Source organism: Coregonus lavaretus, assembly GCF_964263955.1.
Source record: "Coregonus lavaretus genome assembly, chromosome: 6".
NCBI lineage: Eukaryota > Metazoa > Chordata > Actinopteri > Salmoniformes > Salmonidae > Coregonus > Coregonus lavaretus.
In genome coordinates, this window is record NC_139993.1 from 41,686,941 (window position 1) to 41,700,443 (window position 13,503).

A 13,503-nucleotide genomic window follows, 5' to 3' on the forward strand; every position below is an offset into this window, starting at 1 on the left:
GAGCAGGAGAGACATCTAGGCTGTATATAGGGATGAATCCCAATTCAATAACTTGCTCCATTTCCTCTGCCCTTGTTGAGTACCCCTTGCTGATCTGAAAGGATTGGATGTGTTGCTAGAAGGTCAGATGGAGTGTCTGACATAGGGCCTACCTACCTGGAGCTTAAACCTATCAAATCCTGTCCCATCGAAGGGAGTGATTCAACAGCGGCAGGGCAAAGGTATGCAGTTACCTATTGAATATGGGCCCAGATATGGAGTCATGTAGCTGCCTAAATTACAAAGTGTTCTCTCACATACTTGAACTTGAACTGAGAGATATCTTCCCTTTACACTAGTAAACTATGTAAGGTATGCCTAGCCATCACCCTAAACGCTTTCAGGGCAAAATATTTACATAATTGAGGAATAGGAGATTAACCAAAAAACTGTCACTGTTTACTGTCAACTGACTACGGACATACTCAACTGTCTGCCACTGACTTTCGGAATGCAACGTGGTTGACTGTTCACATGTCCAGTGTCACCTCTGGACTATAGCCTGCCTATGAAAACAGGGCTTAGTTTAACCATTGTAGCATAACTGTTGTGGCCTTAGTCTGCTAGGCTGTTTTATGATGCTTTCAGCTCTGGCTAAAGATGATCAGAAATAATCAAGCCATGTCTATAATAAAACTAAAGTCTACAATGTTTACGTAATTGCTGTTTGAGGTATGGCTATGCTTTGATACAGAGTGTCATTGTATGCACTTTAAACATTGTATAAAAGGGCAGTGGTTAAATTAACAGAAACAGATAGCTAGTTCCACTAATTTCTGGGTTATAGCAAATAAAAAAGGAAACTTCAATTGGGTGAAGATGTAGGCCTATGGTACAGTGGGGAAAAAAAGTATTTAGTCAGCCACCAATTGTGCAAGTTCTCCCACTTAAAAAGATGAGAGAGGCATGTAATTTTCATCATAGGTACACGTCAACTATGACAGACAAAATGAGAATGAGAAATCCAGAAAATCACATTGTAGGATTTTTAATGAATTTATTTGCAAATTATGGTGGAAATAAGTATTTGGTCAATAACAAAAGTTTCTCAATACTTTGTTATATACCCTTTGATGGCAATGACACAGGTCAAAGGTTTTCTGTAAGTCTTCACAAGGTTTTCACACACTGTTGCTGGTATTTTGGCCCATTCCTCCATGCAGATCTCCTCTAGAGCAGTGATGTTTTGGGGCTGTTGCTGGGCAACACGGACTTTCAACTCCCTCCAAAAATTTTCTATGGGGTTGAGATCTGGAGACTGGCTAGGCCACTCCAGGACCTTGAAATGCTTCTTACGAAGCCACTCCTTCGTTGCCCGGGCGGTGTGTTTGGGATCATTGTCATGCTGAAAGACCCAGCCACGTTTCATCTTCAATGCCCTTGCTGATGGAAGGAGGTTTTCACTCAAAATCTCACGATACATGGCCCCATTCATTCTTTCCTTTACACGGATCAGTTGTCCTGGTCCCTTTGCAGAAAAACAGCCCCAAAGCATGATGCTTCCACCCCCATGCTTCACAGTAGGTATGGTGTTCTTTGGATGCAACTCAGCATTCTTTGTCCTCCAAACACGACAAGTTGAGTTTTTACCAAAAAGTTCTATTTTGGTTTCATCTGACCATATGACATTCTCCCAATCCTCTTCTGGATCATCCAAATGCACTTTAGCAAACTTCAGACGGGCCTGGACATGTACTGGCTTAAGCAGGGGGACACGTCTGGCACTGCAGGATTTGAGTCCCTGGCGGCATAGTGTGTTACTGATGGTAGGCTTTGTTACTTTGGTCCCAGCTCTCTGCAGGTCATTCACTAGGTCCCCCCGTGTGGTTCTGGGATTTTTGCTCACCGTTCTTGTGATCATTTTGACCCCACGGGGTGAGATCTTGCGTGGAGCCCCAGATCGAGGGAGATTATCAGTGGTCTTGTATGTCTTCCATTTCCTAATAATTCCTCCCACAGTTGATTTCTTCAAACCAAGCTGCTTACCTATTGCAGATTCAGTCTTCCCAGCCTGGTGCAGGTCTACAATTTTGTTTCTGGTGTCCTTTGACAGCTCTTTGGTCTTGGCCATAGTGGAGTTTGGAGTGTGACTGTTTGAGGTTGTGGACAGGTGTCTTTTATACTGATAACAAGTTCAAACAGGTGCCATTAATACAGGTAACGAGTGGAGGACAGAGGAGCCTCTTAAAGAAGAAGTTACAGGTCAGTGAGAGCCAGAAATCTTGCTTGTTTGTAGGTGACCAAATACTTATTTTCCACCATAGTTTGCAAATAAATTCATTAAAAATCCTACAATGTGATTTTCTGGATTTTTTTTTGTCAATTTGTCTGTCATAGTTGACGTGTACCTATGATGAAAATTACAGGCCTCTCTCATCTTTTTAAGTGGGAGAACTTGCACAATTGGTGGCTGACTAAATACTTTTTTTCCCCACTGTATATCATGGAATTGTTTGTCATCGAAAAGGCCTATTGTTGGACTCATATGGTGCTGTATCAGGATTCAAAGTGAATTGGGAGAAAACTTAAATAATGCCCATTTCTAATTATGACTTCTCAAGCTTAGAAAGTAAATGTAAGTGGAAATGGACAAAGACACATGAAATACCTGTGTCTGATGCCATGCAATCTGGAGGCATATAAAATAAATCAATAATAGATAAGATTGAATCCAATGTTCAGAGATGGAGATCTCTCCCTATTTCTATGTTATGTAGGGTCAACTTAATCAAAATGAACAAAAACATAAACGCAACATGTAAGGTGTTGGTCCCATGTTTGAGATCCCAGAAATGCTCCATATGCACAAAAAGCTTATTTCTCTCAAATTTTGTGCACAAATTTGTTTACATCCCTGTTAGTGAGCATTTCTCGTTTGCCAAGATAATCCATCCACCTGACAGGTGTGGCATATCAAGAAGCTGATTAAACAGCATGATCATTACACAGGTGCACCTTGTACTGGAGACAATGAAAGGCCACTCTAAAATGTGCAGTTTTGTCACAAAACACAATGCCATAGATGTCTCATGTTTTGAGGGAGCGTGCAATTGGTGTGCTGACTGCAGGAATGTCCACCAGAGCTGTTGCCAGAGGATTGAATGTTTATTTCTCTACCATAAGCCGCCTCCAACGTTGTTTTAGAGAATTTGGCAGTATATCCAACCAGCCTCACAACCGAAGACCACGTGTATGGCGTCGTGTGGGTGAGTGGTTTGCTGATGTCAACATTGTGAACAAAGTGCCCCATGGTGCCAGTGGGGTTATGGTATGGGCAGGCATAATCTACGGACAACAAACACAATTGCATTTTATCTATGGCAATTTTAATGGACGAAAATACTGTGAGGAGATCCTGAGGCCCATTGTGAGGCCCATTTTTTTAAAGGTATCTGTGACCAACATATGCATATCTGTATTCCCAGTCATGTGAAATCCATAGATTAGGGCCTAATTTATTTATTTCAATTTACTGATTTCTTCATATGAAATTGTTGCATGCTGCATTTATATTTTTGTTCAGTATATTACAAAGGTTTATGTATTTATTCCAAGCCCTGCCAGTTTCAATTCCATCTTTTTAAATAAAGTAAATTGCCTGCTCTCCAACTTTATTTGGAATGGAAAGACCTCAAGTCAAATTGACAGTTTTACACTTTTCCTATAAAGCTAGAGGTCTTGGACTACCTAATATGAAGATGTATTACTGGACTGCACAATTGCGTTCACTTAAACAATGGACAGCAGACTATCCATGTGCATGGAGGAGTATCGAAGCCATAAATGTAATCCCTTATGATCTAAAATATATTCATTACTTCGGGTCCAAGGCTTTTGAAGAAAAAAAGTCAATCCAATTATTCTCAAATTCCATTCATATTTGGGAAAATGTGCATAATTTAATGAGGTGGAAAGTACCAATATCACCAGGCTCCCCTATTTGGAATAACCCCACCTTACCTCCAGTGTTTAATTAAATTTTTAGTCATTTTAATGACAACACCTTTAAGTCCTGGTTCCAAACTATCATCATTAACTTTGAACATGTGTACTGTGATGGCTCTCTACTGTCCTTCAATCGATTACAAGAAAGATTTGGATTATCCAAGGCCGATTTCTTTAAGTTATTTTTTACAACTCAGAAATCTTATTCAATCGCTTCAACAGAATCTGGATGAATCTAAGGCATCTTGCATAGAAAAAGTACTGAAAGAAGCTGATACGCCAAAGTTGATTGCGAAGTTATATCAAGGGTTGATTGAAGCTCCCCGATGGTTCAGAACCTATAAGGAAGAAATTGAGGAGAACCATTGGTCACAGATATGTGAAAATGTTCATACTTGCTCCTAAAACCTAAGACATAAACTACTGCAATTTAAGATGATTCATATGACTTACTACACTCCTCAACCTGGTCTCAGAGCATTTCATTTGACTCTGTACGTAAATCAGAGACACTCCATTTAGTATGCTGTGTTACGTTTGGTATGGTTACGTAAGACAGATGGTTAGTTTAGGCAAAACGAAAGAAGGGTGGTTGTGTGGCCATATAACGCAAACATATAGCAACCCAAAGGTTGCGAGTTCAAATCTCATCATGGACAACTTTAGCATTTTAGCTAATTAGCAACATTTCAAATACTTACTACTTTTTAGCTACCTTGCAACTACTTAGCATGTTAGCTAACCCTTCCCCTAACCCTTTTAGCTAACCATTCCCCTAACCTTAACCTAACTCCTAAACTTAACCCTAACCCCTAGTCTAGCTAACGTTAGCTAGAATTCGCAAACATATCATAAGTTTTGCAAATTCGTAACATATTGTACGTTTTGCAAATTGGTAACATATAATACGAATTGTATTTTGTAACATATCATACGAAATGGGTGATGGACACCCACAAATGAATAAATACCATACGAAATGTAACATATATCATTATAAATGGAGTGTCTCGGATTTACATACAGAATAACCCAAAATGCTCTGACCAAGTTGCACTCCTGCCAGAATGCATGTAATGCGCACAGAAATATCACATCTCTGTTGGAGATGCAAAAAGAACAAAGGAACCCTATTACATATGCTGTGGTCCTGTGATAAACTGACACCATTTTGGGATAATGTATGCGCTATCATTTCATTGGGTCTAGGAATTTATATCCATCCATACCCACGATTATGTCTGTTGGGAAATGTAAATATTGGTGATCAATATCAAAGTTTTGTAATCTAGGTCTAATTGCTGCTGGAAAAAAAAAAGTATAGCCATCAGTTGGAAAGCCTCATATTCACCCTCAATAACAAACTGGAGGACTGAACTATCTAGCTACATACCGTTGGATTTTGTATATTATAAAGTTAAACAAAAACAGGAAGTGTTTGACAAAATTTGGAAACCATATGTTGATCACCGTGGGGAATGTGTTGTATAGTGGGCGTTTTGTTTTGTGTTGTGTTGTTTGTGGGTGATGTGGAAAAACAATCAAAAACAAATTGTCAAAAAATAAGGAATAGGCCTACTGAACATGTATTATTTTATGCATATACATTTACAAATAATAATTTAAAGATATTCATCGAATAACAGAGAAAATGTATTTCCAGTTCAATTAAAGCAACAAATGGTCTCTATCCCATTCATATCGAATATCACCTTACTAAGAACTTGTGATGTATGCTGCTGACTGACAATTACTTGGTCCAAAGGGAAATCATAGTATCAAAGACACAATCATACTGCAGGGTTTAGATGTCCAGATACTACAAGGATTGCTCAATCCGATAATCGAAAAACATATTTATTATCATTCCTTGTGGCAGGTCATTTTATGTAAGGCTTTGAAGTTATTACAACAAATACACTTTATGAAAGGTGTAATAAGGGGCCTCTCAATAAGTGTTGGGTTTCGTTTTCCGTTTGTCATTATGAAGGCACACTGTCAATTACTTTGTTTACATTGTTATATTTGGCGGGTGAGCGTAAACACTTCAATTCAGCCGAGCAAGAGAGATGAGGTTTCTAGGGCACTTTGAATTCCGAAATGAATGTGGGCTTTGCCACTTCCCCAGTGTGTTTCTGTTTTCCCTCTCAACATTTTTGGGACTAGGCCTATAGCTGGAAATGTTATATGATTATTAGAAGTTACAAAAAATGCATACTAAATGAATTAAAATATTGTCATGAGACAGAGAGGCGTCATGCCCATAGGGGGCACACGGGCACATGCCCCCTCCGGATTTGTCCTGTAAAAAAAAAAGATATGTAATAAAAAATGTTGTTCGTCTGTAATACTACTAGCCACCTAGCAATTTTATGAAGTTGGCTTTAGCTAGCCCAGATAGGTTCCCAATCTCCCAACTTCATAACTAGCTATCAACTAGCTAACAGTCTATCAATCAAGTTAGAGTAGCTAGCTTGTCAAACTATCTTAGCTGGCATGCCTGCTGGCAAGGTTGATAGACTTCAGAAAAGCAAGCAATAACTAAATGTACTGAATAAGACTAATTTATTTACCCAGATTTGAGCAGAGATGCATATTTCGTTTCTTAAAAAAAAAAAAAAGAACCCCAGGAGTATACATACAGCTCAAGATGTATGCTTAGATATGCAGAAAAATACATATCTTTATATAGAATTAAGCATAAAGATTATGGCTGTAGATTGCAGGAAAAAGCTGTTTCAGGTGTTTGAAAAATACCCCCTCCGGACCACCACCAGGCCATCCTCACATACTGTGTCCGATCAGGTTTTTGGGGTGCATGAGGACCCTGATGAGACATGACAAGTTTCTGAAAGATAAAAGTTAGGAAAGGCTACATAATATTTGTATAAGCACTATATGATCATTACTGCAAATAATAGCCTTATAGGAGGATTAATAATAATAAAAATATCAATAAATTGCTTCGGAAGTGTGTGGTGTCTAGAAATAATTGGCAATCATTTTGTATAAAATAACATTTATTTCCAGTAATTTCACGTGACACTACGGCTTGTGACAGAAGAGCAATAGACTTGCAAACAAATGCAATTTCACAGAATAGAGAAGTGTTGTAGTGTAGCTGATAAATGCTGGATAAAGTACACAGGTAAAGTCAATTATAATATAATCAATCTTATATAATCAAATGCAATATACAATGTACTGTTGGAGAAAACAAATCAAAACTAAGTCAGAAAAGGAATGCCAATACATCATTCGTTTTTACAATTAAGCTTTCGATTGTAATGTCCAACGTCAGTAAGCTTGGATGTGCTAAAAAAAAAAAGAGTGAGCAATAATTCGTTACTAAGTAAGGTTGGATATTTCCCTCCAGATTTTTTTTAAAACTAAAATTGAAAAAGTAACAATTGCACCAGGATCACCCAACACAACAACCCAAATATTTCAAAAAGTGAAATTGGGTTGCACCACTTTTTTTTCTATTTCACAAAACCCACAATTTACAGGAATCATATCGAAGTTATAATTTGTATGCGCTTCATATATGCACTTCATTATTATGCTTCTGCATACATTATGGTGTGATGAATAATTTGCCTGTCCGTTTTTCGGGAATTGCAACCCCTTTAGTAATGTTTCAGACAAAATACTTTAATTGACGAGATATTTTCAGGTTACACACTATGATTGGCGGGAAATGTATAGCAACAATGGCCTATGGAATAATAGGCTATCTCTGCGAAAACAAAGTTATATAAGTGAGCTTGGTTTCTCATGCCATTTTGGGCAAGTAAACGTACTAAAAACAAAGCATTATGTACAGCAGTGGAGTAGCAAACATTACTGATCTCTCCATAACATTCAACACTTATGGCTACAAATACATTGTCCCTCTCTGAATGTGTCCACTTGAATCATAGTCCCAACACGACTGAGTTAATGACACATTGCACATTCTCAGTCTAACGGTTTGTCTGGGTTGTTGTTGACGAGGGGCCCGTACAGGCCATTGGTGTACGCCTGGTCTTTGTGCAAGAGTGTCCTGTCCCGTATGAGGTCACTGAATGAGTAGTCCATTGGTGGCCTGAAGCCCAGAGTTGGCATCAACCCCGTGGTGGAGTAGGGTGTCATGAAGGTGAGCCCTCTGCTGTGGGCCGAGTAGGCCAGCCGCAAGGGGTTTAGTCCCAGATGGGTGCTCAGGGGGTAGGTGCTGGGATCCGCGCCAAAGTGTGGCGCGTTTGGCTGCAGAGGGGAGAAGGCGGAGCGGTTGCTCAGCGTCATGGCTCCCGGTAACATGGGCCTTGGAGTGGAGGAAAGGGGCGGCTGTGCGCTCTGGAGCATGCGTTCTGCTGTCCACGCCTGCTCCGGGGCCTTGGCTTGTCCACTGTTGTTGAGAATTTGCTCGATGGCCTGCACCACGTCTTTCCCGCAGCCCTGTAGAACCAATTCCAGAACACTTCGCTTGTGGCTGGGGAACACTCTGGTCAGGATGTCGATGGGGTTCATTTGCCTGGAGGCGGCCGAGGAGGGTGAAGGTTCTTGGTCGGTCTCCGAACCCGAGTCAGAACCTAGGGGGCTAATCGAACCCGGGGTGTCCTCTCCGTCTTTCAGTGCCTTGGAGACAGGAGAGCTAATGAACGACTCTCCGTCTCCATTCTCGGAGCCCGAGCCATGACGCCCGTCTGGGGATGAGATCCCTGGTTCGCTGTCAGTAGAAACCGATTTGCCCACCGTCTGCTGCTGGGTCACTGATACTGACATTTGGGACTTCGGAAACAATTCATACTTCTGCATGCTTGAATCTGAAATAGATACATAAAAAAATAATCGATGAGCTGTCAGTCAAATAACAAAGGCGTCCAATACGCTACGTTTGATAGTTTTACCAAGATGGTCACTGTCACTTCACAGTTTGGTAATTAAATGCCAGTTTATCCTCTTGAAATATGCGTCACCTCAAACATTATTTCTCCATCAGGGTCCTTCACGTTACTCTTCAAAGTTAGGAAAAACAAACCGGAAAATACACGCTTACGCACAGGATTTACGCACAAAACAACCTGACCTACATTGTGCCAATATCAATATGTAGGCCTATCCATGTTTATGAGCAGGCTACTCTGAGCAGGATAATCTATAAATCCACTTACCGGAGTTACTTTCGTTGTTGACTGAACCGAACACCTCATAATTCTGACGAGGTGGTATGATGCCGTTGGCGGCCGCCAGAGCTAGCCCTTCTGCTGTCCCGTACAGGAGCTGCAGCTCCCGGGCTTCGTTCTCCTCCTGAGCTTGTTGTCGACGGAGAGCCACTTGTGCGGCCATTACGCGCTGTCTCTCTGCGATTAGGGTGCATTTGGCGCACATACAGTCCTTCCAGCGGCAATAGCGTTTATGGCCCTTCAGTGCAGATACCACGCCATGATTCCTGCAGCGAGCACACTTCGGAGTGCGAGGATACTTCTCCGTTGCGCGATATAGCATTGGACCCCGCAGGAGGCTACTGGCCATGGAGACGGGGATGTTGACAGATGCTCCGGCTCCAGGGTGGAGGACCTGGGATCCTGACGGGGCCGTGGAGAGTTCTGGTCTCAGATCCATGTCCTGTCGCTGATCAATATCTGCTATCAATTGGAAAAAGTAACTTGATGATGCAGCGATGTTTGTATTGATGCTGAGGAGTAAGATGTTGAACCGTTCACACTAGTCGAACAATTGTCAACATCTCTGCACAACTTCTAAAGTAGGTTAATCTACTGGTGTTCTGTCCATTGAAGATAACGATATGTAGCCTCACCTAAAGCTTCACCAAGATAAAGGACCTGTTGTCAAATAGCCGTCAACTTGCGCGAATAAGGTATGCAACCTGTCAAGACATGAACTCCGCAACAATCTATACTGAAAAACGAACTTTAAAACGTGTTATGTACGAGGAGAAATCCAAGAGACTTGCAGAAATTAAAGTGCCCTGTTCAACCTAATTTCACCAAAAAGGAGCCGAGGTTGCTATACTCGCACCAGCGTCAGACACTAACTAACTCAAGAGATTGCCACTAGATACAGATCCTCCTCTCTCTCTATTGTTGCTCCTACGTTTTCATTAGACAAATTTGACAACAATGTGGCGCCTGTCATTGGCCAAAGGGGGAAGGTGCAATCTGATTGGCTTGTCCCTTTTTCAACTGTGTCCACCTGAGTTCTTTCTCAAATAACAAGTGTTGAGAATCTGAAGGGGATCCTGAAGAGCTCAAATACATAATTTTTTAAAACTTGAATTCAAAAGCAAATAGAAGACTACGTGTCAAATCAAGTAATATTTATAAGGGTAAATATTATGGCAACAGATTCCCAAGATCAAATTAAATGCAATTCTCAATAGAGACATTTTCAGGCAATAATTCGATTTCTGAAGTTTATCTATATTGCTTTGCTTGATTATTTTTCTTGATGTTGTATCGTCACGTGTTTTGCCTGTATAAAATGCCTTTATTGATCCTTTCATTTACGCTTTATTTTTTATTTTTAGAAAGACAATAAATAAAGGCTCACTGACGTCACTCCCCTTTCATTCCGTAATATCACAAGGTAAGTGACATTTACATATTGATTCAAATAGACTAGCCTATGCAGTGCAAGAGCTGGTAGAATGTTGTGCAAGTTGGAAAATAACGTCTATAAGATAAATACAAATAATACAACTTTTTATCATAATAATAGTAATTTACGTGTTTTTATTGTACAATGATAGTCCCAATTATTACACAATTTTAATGCTACTCATGGACATTCATTATGCGATTCGGTTGAGGCAAGCCGGACCCTTAGATACATAGGCTACTTATCTTATGTAGGCTATTATACACTGACAGTAATAAAAGTTTCAGTGCGGTTGTGTTTCGGAATACAATAGGCATATCGAAGACCATGTTGTCGAAAAGTAGCCTACATATTATTTACCCCGTCAGCAAACAGTGAGCCAACATAATTTTCCTTTCATTCAAAAAACTTTTGTACAATATTTCAATTCAAGCACATAGCTACCAAAGACCTTCAACATGCATAAATCAAATGGCAAAAACCGATTAACCTTTTATGAGTTGATAAGCTATAGCCTAAACAAATAATTTACAGTGTGTGAGCTCGAAATTTTAAGACCGCATGTTTTGCAATTACAGTAACAACAGCGTTTGAGGTCTTGAGAAAATCCAACAACCTCGTACTTGACAGATTGGTCTTTTGCTTGGAAATATTTTTCAGAATAACCATCTTGAAATAATTGCTGCTTGTCACGTTGGCTTTGGTCAGTAGGCAATACCTCAAGTCAAGTGCAAACAGTAGTCAAAGCCTGTATGCAGCACAACAAGAAAAAGTCACCCATGACAAGACTATAGGTAAAATGCTTGAATTAGTCCATAGCCTATGCCTATATTTACCTGCAATCAAGCCAATTGTATTATTTGCTATTAATAATCGATGTTCATAACTAAAGTGTTTTTATGGTTTAGCCTAATTTATTTCCTCTTTTTAGATTGAATCATTTCAAAAGGCACAGACTGCCAATGTGAGAATCAATAAGTCATTATTTACACAAATTAACAGTGATAATATGATTATTACACGTTTACTCAAAAGGTTGCAATAATTCAATATAAAACGATGACAAATCAATTCCAACTTAGCCTGTATATGAACCATTATTCAACTTGTAGCCTAAGTGTACATTGAATTGTTGAAAATTGTCTCACAACATACCAAGATATCTAATTTGTACTTTTGGACGACCAGATTGCAGGTGATACTAACTTGCAGGTTGCTGGCCCGCCATGGACACCAGGGGATGATGTTGCAGTCGTTCTATGTCACTCCAGGGTGAACTTGGGATCCTGATGGTGCCTATGATCCCTGCCCTCGCTGACCTATGCCTACAATCAAATTGTAAAACGATGTGGGTATGGTTGATAAATTGGATATAACTTCGACGATATGCTTCAGTTGGTCAATTCTCATCAACCGCAGAACTTCATTTAAATTTTGTGCAAGCCATTTAAATAATGAGGCAAATATCTAACGATAATGATCCATTAAATAATGTAAAACAATATAAAGGGGTTAGAGGAAATGTTAATTCGAGTGGATCAATTCAATAAGATTAATTTATTGATAATTTAGTAGACTCCAATAACTATTTTAAATGGCACAATACTACTGGTAAACAAATGCAAATATCAAGAGCAAATGGGTCTATAGGCCATCATGTTTGATCCTGGTGGATCATGCAATGTTGAATGTTACGTTTTATTTGCACCAAATTAACTAACATAGGGCCTACAATTCTGTAAATTCACAGTAATATTAATGGACTGCAAAAAAACAAACATTACCCATGTCCCCTCTCTAGTAACCTTTAGTAATAATCCTCATAATTGACTAATTCAGATCGGCTAAACCTTTCACCTGTAGGCCTACATGGGACACTGCAATAACTGTTTTCGAATGAATGTGGGTTTAGGCTATATTGACTGGATAGGGCTGCATGAGTACCTTCACAAAAGCAAACCAAAAGATTATAACCTGTACCTCTATAACCCTGAGCACATTTCCACATTTGGTCTAGGGCTTTTCTGGTCGCCTTCACTGGAGGTGCATGCCCCACTCTGCTCCGCGCGCTTCTGAGCGCTGCGTTTCCCAGCAAGAGGAACTGCCACTCACTGCTCATTGTTTACCAACAAAATCACAGTAAGCAAATGCCATCTGTTTCCCACGCCGCTGTCATCTGCACCTTTAATTAGCCTACCTAATAGAGCAGTTATTAAATACATATTTTTGACATTCTAAGTAATTATGTCGGCAGTGATCTCACATGGCGTTCATTATAATTCACGGTGTGGGTTAATATGTGATGTTATATAAAAATTGAGGTGGAGTTTATGTCACCTGTAGTAAATGTTGAACACAGTTTGTTGATTAATACATTGAAGATAAACATCAACATGCTAATAAACACAGGCACATACATCCTATAGGTAATAACAATGTTGGAGTGCTGTGTGGAACTAAGCATTCGTCGAACAATAAGGAAGTCTACAAGTGTGGACAATTATATCGGTGTAAGTTGAAAATATAATAGCCCGAAAACATCCACCCAAAAACGATATTTTGGTATTTCATTAGTCCATTGCTGATATAGTCCCAAAATGTTTTGCATGTCAGCAATGAAGTTTTCAAGATATATAAGCCAGTATGATGCATTTTGCATCATATGATGCAAAACACAGCATCCTATGATGCAAAATGCATCATACAGCTGTATTTCTGTATTTTGAAAGTTATACATCTTAACTTGATTGCTGACATGCAAAACATTTTGGGACTATATCAGCAATGGACTAATGAAACAAATACCAAAATATAGTTTTGGGGTGGAATTTTCCTTGAATATGGTAGTTTAATAAAAATCTAATTCATAAGAATTCAATAGGCTTACCATAAAACATTATCTGGGTTCTCTCATGGTTT

General features: G+C 39.5%; 1 protein-coding gene across 1 annotated transcript; it reads right to left on the reverse strand.

Annotated features, from left to right (window-relative positions):
- Window positions 1–7,944: 7,944 nt before the first annotated feature.
- On the reverse strand, window positions 7,945–11,942 carry LOC311131597 (doublesex- and mab-3-related transcription factor A2-like; the record flags this gene model as incomplete). Its single annotated transcript, XM_084164664.1, has 3 exons — window positions 11,791–11,942; window positions 9,138–9,611; window positions 7,945–8,789 (listed from the first exon to the last, which is right to left on the reverse strand). The coding sequence occupies exons 1-3, from the start codon at window positions 11,810–11,812 to the stop codon at window positions 7,945–7,947; spliced, it is 1,341 nt and encodes a 446-aa protein (XP_084020790.1). The 5' UTR covers window positions 11,813–11,942.
- Between the last annotated feature and the right edge of the window lie 1,561 nt (window positions 11,943–13,503).